General features: G+C 42.6%; 1 protein-coding gene across 1 annotated transcript in view; it reads right to left on the bottom strand.

Moving 5' to 3' along the window:
* ulk4 (unc-51 like kinase 4) overlaps window positions 1-9,341 on the bottom strand; it is a gene marked incomplete at its 3' end in the record, with an annotated part of 40,038 nt that overhangs the window by 5,150 nt on the left and 25,547 nt on the right. Inside the window, exons 20-22 of the mRNA XM_084471881.1 lie at window positions 5,644-5,805; window positions 4,156-4,341; window positions 2,173-2,300 (exon numbers count right to left, since the gene is read on the bottom strand). Of these exons, the coding sequence (XP_084328007.1) occupies window positions 2,173-2,300; window positions 4,156-4,341; window positions 5,644-5,805 (476 nt within the window). The remainder of the gene's footprint in view (window positions 1-2,172; window positions 2,301-4,155; window positions 4,342-5,643; window positions 5,806-9,341) is intronic.

The following is a 9,341-nucleotide window of genomic DNA, read 5'->3' as shown; positions in this document are numbered from 1 at the left end:
CTGTCAAAATAAGAGCGCACAACAGAACGTTTAGGAATGACGTGCGACCACCAAGCCTCGTCTCCACAATGGACTATATTTAAATGAACTCGTATTTGTAGGCAAAACCATTTGAATAAATGTCAGCTGCCTCTGCGATAAATGCAGAGGATCTGAAATGAGGCTATTTCTGTTGGTAGAAAGTTGAACTGAAGATTTTGGTTGATATTATGTAATTCAGTCATTTTGCAGTAACAGTAAATACTTATTAGGGACAGACAACCGTTGCATATAAGCAACAAATGTATAATGAACGTATAATTAATTTAAAGTAGAATAGAATTCCAGAAATATTTCAAATGTTTGATTAAATAATAGTTGGGCAACACTCTTCACCAGATGAATACAAACTTCTGGCCCATGCTGTCATGGAAGGTTCAAATAAGTTAGAAAATTATTCCAACAGATATACTATATTATTATTATTATACTATATAAAAAAGAAAAGGAAATGCATTAGTTCCTGACCCAACATCGAAGACCAAATTAATTTAAAAAAAAATGAGAGAGACACAGAGGGAGATAGAGGAAGAGAGTGAGAAGGAGAGAGAGAGACAGAGAGAGAGAGAGAGAGAGAGAGAGAGAGAGAGAGAGACAGAGAGAGACAGAGAGAAGGAGCTAGAGAGAGTGTACGCTATGATGGGGAGGGCAATGCAGCGTTATGTAAAGTAGGGCACCCAGCTCCGTTCTCCACCCCCCCCCCCCCCCCCCCGACCGCCGGTCATGTGGTACCAGGGGAGCCCGGCTGCGTATACAACATGAATATGGATCTGATCATACATCCATGCCGTCCACAGCTGCCGCCCCACTAGTTAGGGATCGGGGTGAATCACAGTCCAACGTCGCTGATGAAGCGCAACACAGTAATTTCAAAAAAAGAAAAAAGGAGAATAATGAAGACATCCAGGGAAATCCATATGGGTTTAAACCTGGGTAGGCCGCCAAGCTTATTATAACTCATACAGCCGCATCTCATTAAAACGTCTCCGCACGGTCCCTGGGGAGACTGGCTCGGGGTCGTACAGGGGTCTATCGCCTTTGCTCAAAGTCCGACGCGCTGATCCCTTCATGGGATATGCACTCTGATATGTGTTCTTTAGAGAACTTCATAATACACAGTATGAGAGGGCCGTGGGTTTCCTCAGTACGAGTTTCCATAGATCATTCTTATTGAGGACAACAGTAACTCAGAAGGGCACTGGTTCAATCCTCGGTTTTCACATGCCAGAGTTTTGAGTTGGTCTTGATCCAGACATAGCATATCCATAACTGCTCTCACCGAGGCGGCTGTGGCCTTGCATGGCTGTCGGTGAGTGAATGCATGGATTAATGGATGGTTGTGTGGCATTAACTTGCAATATAAATGTGTCTGCTCATCAGCTTTCACTATCTTTATTGAAAATTAAAATTCTTCTTAATTAGGACAATTACTGTTGGTTTATTTACTTGGTTAACTTACTACAAGAGGAAGGCAGAATTCTAAAGTATTGTTTATTCTCTGATCTCCCTTTTTAATAAAAAATATAATGTTTGGCACGTGGTCATAAACAAAAGTCATCATAACTGTGAATAAGAACATATCCTGCCAGAGTCAAGTTATAAAACGATATATCCAGTATTTTTTTTTAGAAAGAAAAAGATGTATTTATTTTCCATCTAGTTGTACAACGTTTGCATGAAACCAAACACCTCAGATACAGGCCCAGCTCTGGGGACCATGAAGGCTCCTTTCACACCTCTTACTGTACACACAGGTCCAAAGGGCCTCACCTGGCTCCTCACCATGAGCTTCACGCTTGGTTACTCCTCGAGTTTCACGATAAAGTAACAATTTAAAATGCTCTACGTAAGATTCAAGAGCAATCATTTGAGTGTAATTAATTAGAAATGTGAATAGGCGCTGTGAGAATATCTGTTTATAGTTGACTGCAGGGCATCCTCTGTTTGATAGTTATATAGATGTTAGACAGCTACTTGCCATTTCTGACCAATCAGCGGCAGCATTTCCTGATTGGTTTGGGGAATCCATCTTGCCTGTCTATCACATTTGCCCACACACAATTATCACTGCTTCATCACAGGTGTGTGGATGAAACACTTCTCAATGGTGTGCGTGCGTGTGTGTGTGTGTACCTGTGCTGACAGCAGTACATCAGTGTCTGTGTGTTGTCCTGAAGGAGCAGCAGTAGAAGCAGCAGCGCTTTGGCTCTGGTTAGCGTGGACGGACTTTCTAAACACCGCAGGACCTTCAAAACAACCTCCTGGAAACACACGCACACACACGCACACACACACACACTTACGCACACATACACGGGCACACGGAAGCACAGGCAGACACACACAAGCACACGCGCAGGCCCACACACAAATGCACACACACATGCGCGCACACACACACACACACGCGCAGATACACACACACACACAAATGAGTCAGCGGTGAAAATAAATCAGAAGACCGCACAGCCACTGGAGAATCAGGAACCTCGTACACTGCAGGAAAACAAGAATTAGCATTTTTACCATACTTAATAATGTGTGAGAGTGTACCTCTAATGCGGCTATTCTTTTCTCCAAACTGTGAATTCATAATTTCTCATTTTCCAAGAAGCAGATTTTTTATTTATTTGTAATGTACCAGAACAAATAACTCACTAAAGTTAAATAAGTAAATCAACTAGTCTAATAATCATGAGGCACACAGACACACACACACACACACACACACACACACACACACAGAGGTACACACACACACACAACACACACATCCACACAAACTTCCCCCAGCACTAAGTTACCAGCAGTAATTGGTTTGAAAAATTGTGGAGTGGCCAACATTCATTAGCATTATCATTATCGCTAGCACCATACACCACCGGCTCTGAGAGCCAATGTGTTTGTGTCTGCAACTTTGAGTTGGTGCGCGACCGTGCCTGTAAAGTCTGCCAATGTATGTATACGCATTCGCATATATGTGTGTGTGTGTGTGTGTGTGTGTGTGTGCGTGTGTGTGTGTGTGTGTGTAGTGACACGCGTTAATTAATTTCAAAGCCCAGTAGTGTGTTTCCAGACGATAAGTCCCTCCCCAGTACCCACAATGCCTAGCGCCGGTAGACGGCAGCAGAGTGTGTGTTCATTCGGCCAATTAGTACAGATACTGTCACACTGAAAATAAGCGTACACGTGTACATACACACACACACTGACTCACACACACACACACACACACACACACACTGTTCTGTGTTTTTCTGTGCCAGGGGAGTTAGGAGAGAGACAGAGAGATAGGGAGATAGATAGAGAGAAATAGAGAGAGAGAAAGAGAGAGAGAGAGATAGATAGAGAGAGAGAGATAAAGAGAGAGAGAGAGAGAGAGAGGGAGAGAGAGAGAGTAAGTGTTACAGAGAGAGAGAGAGAGAGACAGACAGACATAGAGGGAGAAAGAAAGCAATAAGAGCAAGAGAGAGAGAGAGAGAGAGAGAGAGAGAGAGAGAGAGAGAGAGAGAGAGAGCGAGAGAGAGAGAGAGAGACAAAGAGATAGGAGGATTAGATAATTAGAGTAGATGAGTTAAGGTGGTGAGTTTGTTCTGAAGTGCTTTCTCAATGCAAATAGATTCAGAGTTCAAGAGACAAATATCACTGCCTAATCACACTGAGTAACCGTCAACTCAGCTTCCATTCCCTTCTGCCCATCCACCTCAGCAAAGAAACACAACAGATGCTGGTCTTAATTCACCCAAAAGCCTTTATATTCTGTGTTGGTTTCTGTGTGTGTTTCAAAATTAACAAGAGATCATGGCCCCAGAAGTTATGAAAAACAAAGATATGTACAATGAATGTGTGTTGTATTGTCATGCCCTCCTATCCCACGTAGCAGCTACACACTCGGCCTCTGATCGCTATAGTGCCCCTGGAGGGTAAGACAGGGAAGGGGTTCCTAATCCTTGGGGGTCACTTCAAGTTGGAAGTCACCCCCATCGCTGGAAAAGTTCATCGCTTGAGAAAAAACAAAACAACAAAACAACCTTAAAAAAATAAAATCCTGAGGGCACTTCGGATGCTCTCTTACATATGAATGTTAATTTGAGCGGACCGGTGTAGTGTGTGTACCTTTGCCTGTGCCAGGCGGTGCGTGTGTGTGTGTGAGCCGAGCAGCGCGGCGGCGGTGGCGGTCAACAGGTGCTGCTGGACTCTGGGCGGGGCCACGCCCTGACCCTCAAACATGGCCGCCGGGCCGCAGCTGTCAATCACCGCCAGGAAAACCCCGGGGACCCGTCGGGTCAGTCTGGACAGAGCCTGGAGAAGGACAGACAGACAGACAGACAGACAGACAGACAGCACACAGACACACAGAGATAGAGACAGATGGCCAGAAAGAGAGACAGAGATATAGATAAACAGACAAAGCGAAGAGACAAACAGACAGACAGACAAACAGAAATAGATATAAACAGACAGACAGAGAAAAAGACAGACAGAGAGAAGAAAAAATACAGACATATTTAGAGAGAGACAGACAAAAGGACAGACAGATATACAGTCATACAGACAAAGGAGAAAAACAGCAATAGAGAAGAGAGACAGACATAGATCAAGAAGAGACAAGCAGACAGACAGACAAACAGATAGATAGACAGGCCGAGAGACAGACAGAGACCGACAGACAGACAGACAGACAGACAGACAGACAGACAGATAGGTAGGTTCCATAAGTAGGTGAAAACAGAAATGTTCCATTGGAAAGTAAGAATGTATCTTTACATATATAAATTTGTGAGGTCAAAATGCTTCAGCCATAAAATCATGAATCTTGTTTGTCGATAAAGACCAAGACAACTGACATACCACTCCATACAACTCCAGTACTCCCTACGTATATTGAACTAGTCTGTATCTTAGAAACCCCTATGAATACATTTATTTTGTATGATAACATCAACTTAGTGGACACTACACTGAAAATAAACATACGATTTAAGCTATTATTTTTACTTTGTGGAAAATATGAATATAACAAAAAACTAGCAGTATCAATGCATTATTTTCCCACAGAGCGAGAACAACCATGATATACCAGCTTTTTGATTTAAAGTTCAAACCATGTGAACTTTATTTATCTTTGACCTTTGCACATATACAATGAGATAACAGCTTTGTGTGACATTCAAGAAGTTCAAGCGTGGAATGGAGACCATGTTTGGGAGTGTGGTTTCCTATTGGTTAGGTTCACAGTCAAGCTAACCATAATAAAGTGTTGCAGAGCGGGCCAGCCTTTATATACGGAAATGTGTTTAGAGGTCTTGATTGACATGCAAGCGCAACCAATCACGGAACGTATGCCGAAAAAGTACTATTTTCTGCCATCACAAGGAAATGTGATGGCAAATGATTAAGTGTCCCTTTAATAAACTGGAAGGCCTTACAAACCAACACTTTAATCTTGTATCTACTCCTATAGAGTAAAGAGTAAAGAGTTTGGATGTGTGAATGTGTGAATGTGTGTATTTTGTGTTTGAGACTTAAAATATAAGGCAAGTGTGTGTGTCTGTGTGTGTGTGTGTGTGCGTGTGCGTGTGTGTGTGTGTGTGAGTAGCTTACAGAGATGGCAGTGATTCTGACAGCCTCCACGGTAGAGTGGGTAAACAGGTACCACAGGGCGGGGCCTGTCTCCACGGTGATCAAGCTGTGGGCGGAGTCAGTCACGGTGGTGGCGATGTTTTCGATGGTCTTAGCAGCCATGTGCTGGACTATGGCGTCGTCCTGTGACACACAAATACAAACACTCTTAAGACAAAAATATATCATATTTAAACCTGACAATCTCTAACCATTTATTTAGTATTACAGTGGTCTAACCCCTGCTACATCACAGGATTTGTGGGTAATATGTGTCTCAGAACAAAAGCAAGGATACAAATATGTAAAATACATATTTGTACACTTTGAACATTGCCTCTGACTAGGTGTAGGCGTGTAAGTGATTGAGTGAGCAAGACATGTGTGTGTGCGTTTGTGTTTGGTGTGTGTGTCTGTGTGTGTGTCTGTGTGTGTGCGTGATGTGCAATGATGTAAGGGCCAATTAGGTTCTGTTGCCTAAAAGGCTTTTTTCTTCTCATTTCCACAGAAAAAGCACACAGTAATGCGGCAAGACTACAATTGTTAGTAAAAATGGTTCCCCTCTTTCACGGTGAAGTTCCACCCCGCAAACTCCATTATTTAAGGCCGTCTGCATACAATGAAAGGCATCGCTGAACAAAGGAAATAACACAATCACAAACGGACAATTAGATTAGATTTGCTCTGCATCACAGCCATGCAACATTTTCTTATGAAAATAATAAATGAAAAGCGGGGTTATTCTGAAGTCTGGGTGTGTAGTGTACACATTTATGTAACTGTTCTCTTGTGTACGTGCACATGTTTGTTTTCATACAGTATGTCTTAAACACCTGTGTGCTGATTTATTCACACGCAGTGTGTGTGTGTGTGTGTGTGTGTGTGTTTGTGTGCACGCACACATGTGCACATGTGTGTGTGTGTGTGTGTGATACACAAGACGGTTGCTCCTCATACTGAGAGAATGAGGCCAAGCTAATGAAATCTCAGCGGGTGGAGAAAATTAGCTTATTTTTTTTCTCTCTCTCTCTCTCTCTCTCTCTCTCTCTCTCATTCTCTCTCTCTGTGTCTCTCGCCCTGTCTCTCCACGGAAGTGATTGTGTTGCGCAGAGACAGAAAGTAGAACAGAAGTGATTGACTCCGTCAGACTATTATTACTGCTTTCCCCGGCCTTGCATCAGCACACTGCACTCCCTCGATAGCAGACACCGTTTCTATTCACAAAACTCACTACACAGCCTCCTACAATAGCCACCGCAGTGTAATTACAGCTGCTTTACAAATTTACCATGGCAACAATTGGCCATTTTTTATTCCCCCCCCCCCCCCCCTCTCTTTTCAGGTGACAGCCAATTATGGTGTTAATTTATAGTTACAATAATCAACACGGTGGCAGATGGGCCACAGAATGGAGCTCCGGTCCACAAAAGGTTGAGGAGAAAGCCGTTGGACAGAGCAAGCTGGAAAAAGTGACAGGAATAAGAAAATATATAAATGAATTTGTGGGGAAAATGCCAGACCAGGTGATATTCTGAGGCAGGAAGGCATCAAGTCATGTATATATATCTCCCAAACATGTGCATCCCCTTGTTCTAAAATCGACCAAACTTATTTAATAAGTCAAGTAATCAGTTCCATTTCATGATAATTAATTTAATTCAGTTGTTTTCCAATTTCCAATCTAATTCAGCTGGGCCGGCAGGGAACCCCAAATGCAACATCTTAGTAGCAGGAAACACCAGAGGTCTTTGCAACACTCAACACCAAGGCAAATTGATTGGGCAGCACCTAGCCCAGACAAGTATTAGCAGCGATCACTACTTGGCAGCCGCCCATTATCAAGCCAATTATCTTAGCATCTCAGTAAACAGCTAAAGAGCAGAGCATTTAAGTGGTGTTCTTAACAAATGCTGCGGCTCCACATGAACCGCCACCGCACCCCTTCCTGTATAGATCTACTTAATGAAGACTTATGGAAGGAAAAATGAAAATATGAAATTAGGACTAGATAGAATTTGACACCGCAGTTGAAAGTTCTAAGCGGCCATAAAATCCAACGTGTTCTTCATGGCCAAAAAACATAATATCTAACAACAAACAAAGACATTTTGTTTGTTTGTTATTATTGAGAAAAAAAATTATAGAAATAAATTAATTAAAATTATATTGGGTTTTGCCCCAATTTCAAGATGCCTTTTGGGACAAACAACCACCAGGAGCTCAGATACCACACGGGACTTAAAACGAACTAAATAAACATCTTATTATTGAAAGGAACCACGATAATGTCTGTTCACGAATAGCCAGATCCACAGTGTGTGTTGGATCCCCGCAACATCCCTCCGAGAGCCGGTGCGATGGTCTATTCCGTCATTCCCCAGGCCATATGGGCCGGTTCACTAATGAGCCCACGGGGGAGACTGCTGTCCTGCCAGCAACTACAGAGAGATACTGCCGAGTGAATGAGATGGAAAAAGGAGCCTGTGTGTGTGTGTGTGTGTGTGTGTGTGTGTGTGTGTGTGTGTGTGTGAGTGCGCGTGGAGAGGGGAAGCAAGCAGTAAAGTTTGCCTCAAGTGTGTCCTTATGGTATAGAGCGAGAAGGATTAGAGATTTGAAGAGAGTTGTCTAATGGTGGTGGTAGAAGCCGACTCTATCCTCTACAATGATGACTCCTGCAAACGGAGGAAAGAATGTATACCACAGGCTGTGAACAAATCGGCCTCAGGGAAATCTTCTAGGATAAGTTGCATAGTACTTAAGAGGTTAAAGCAATATTTGAAGGGGGAAGATGTGTTTGTTATCAAGGAATTACACCAATAACATTGCCATGGCTGGGCACTGGGGATTTGGTGGCAGGTAAAGTTTCTTGTTAGATACAGTACAGTGAAATGGTAATACAGAGAGTAACCAACTGAAACAAATCCCTGAGATGAATCCACAGGGAGAGGAGCATCCCAGGAATACGTATTCATGCTGAGAGCAGATATATTCATATTGATGAAATTGGTTGGAAAATATTGGAACCGTGCCAATATTGCCTACTCACCTACAATGAACACTACCAAAATGGCACATGATCGCAACACCTTCGTCACAGGAAGATTATTGTTTTTCCATGTGGCATAAACTTGGCTCCTGAACCATAAACTATATTCATATGTGTCTACATAATTTCCCCAAATTAACATTAACCCCTTGTTCAACTTCAAAAGCTAATGATGCCTTTGTCAAAAGCAAAGGGTAGCTATTTCGACCAAAGCACTGTAACCTAACCTGAAAATGATCTCACCATAACACTCTAACCCTAACAAAACCAACCTTAACGTAAACTTAAACCAGTGATTCCCCAGCCGCATTGTCAGATCGAAAAATAAAAAATTATGCTGCTAAACTAAAATATTTCAATTTGTTATAAATATTACACATAGGGTAGGAAACTAGGCTGCAAGACCATGCACATCGACATCTGCTTCTGTATGTCTTTGCAGAGCTCTTGTGAAAAGGAATGCCCCAACTTTGAACTCCTTTGTACTTTGGGCTCTGAGGGTATGTTCATTTGCCACTAGTTCAGTGGAGAAATACACTGGTTTGGAAGTGTAATCCATAAGATGTAGTATTCTTACAGAAGCTTTGCTAATAGGGAACACCTCTGGAGAGGGATTGTGCCATAGACTTGGTTC

The sequence above is a fragment of the Micromesistius poutassou genome (genome assembly GCF_964030765.1).
Source record: "Micromesistius poutassou genome assembly, chromosome: 8".
Classification (NCBI taxonomy): domain Eukaryota; kingdom Metazoa; phylum Chordata; class Actinopteri; order Gadiformes; family Gadidae; genus Micromesistius; species Micromesistius poutassou.
This window is presented reverse-complemented; position numbering and strand designations above follow the sequence as displayed.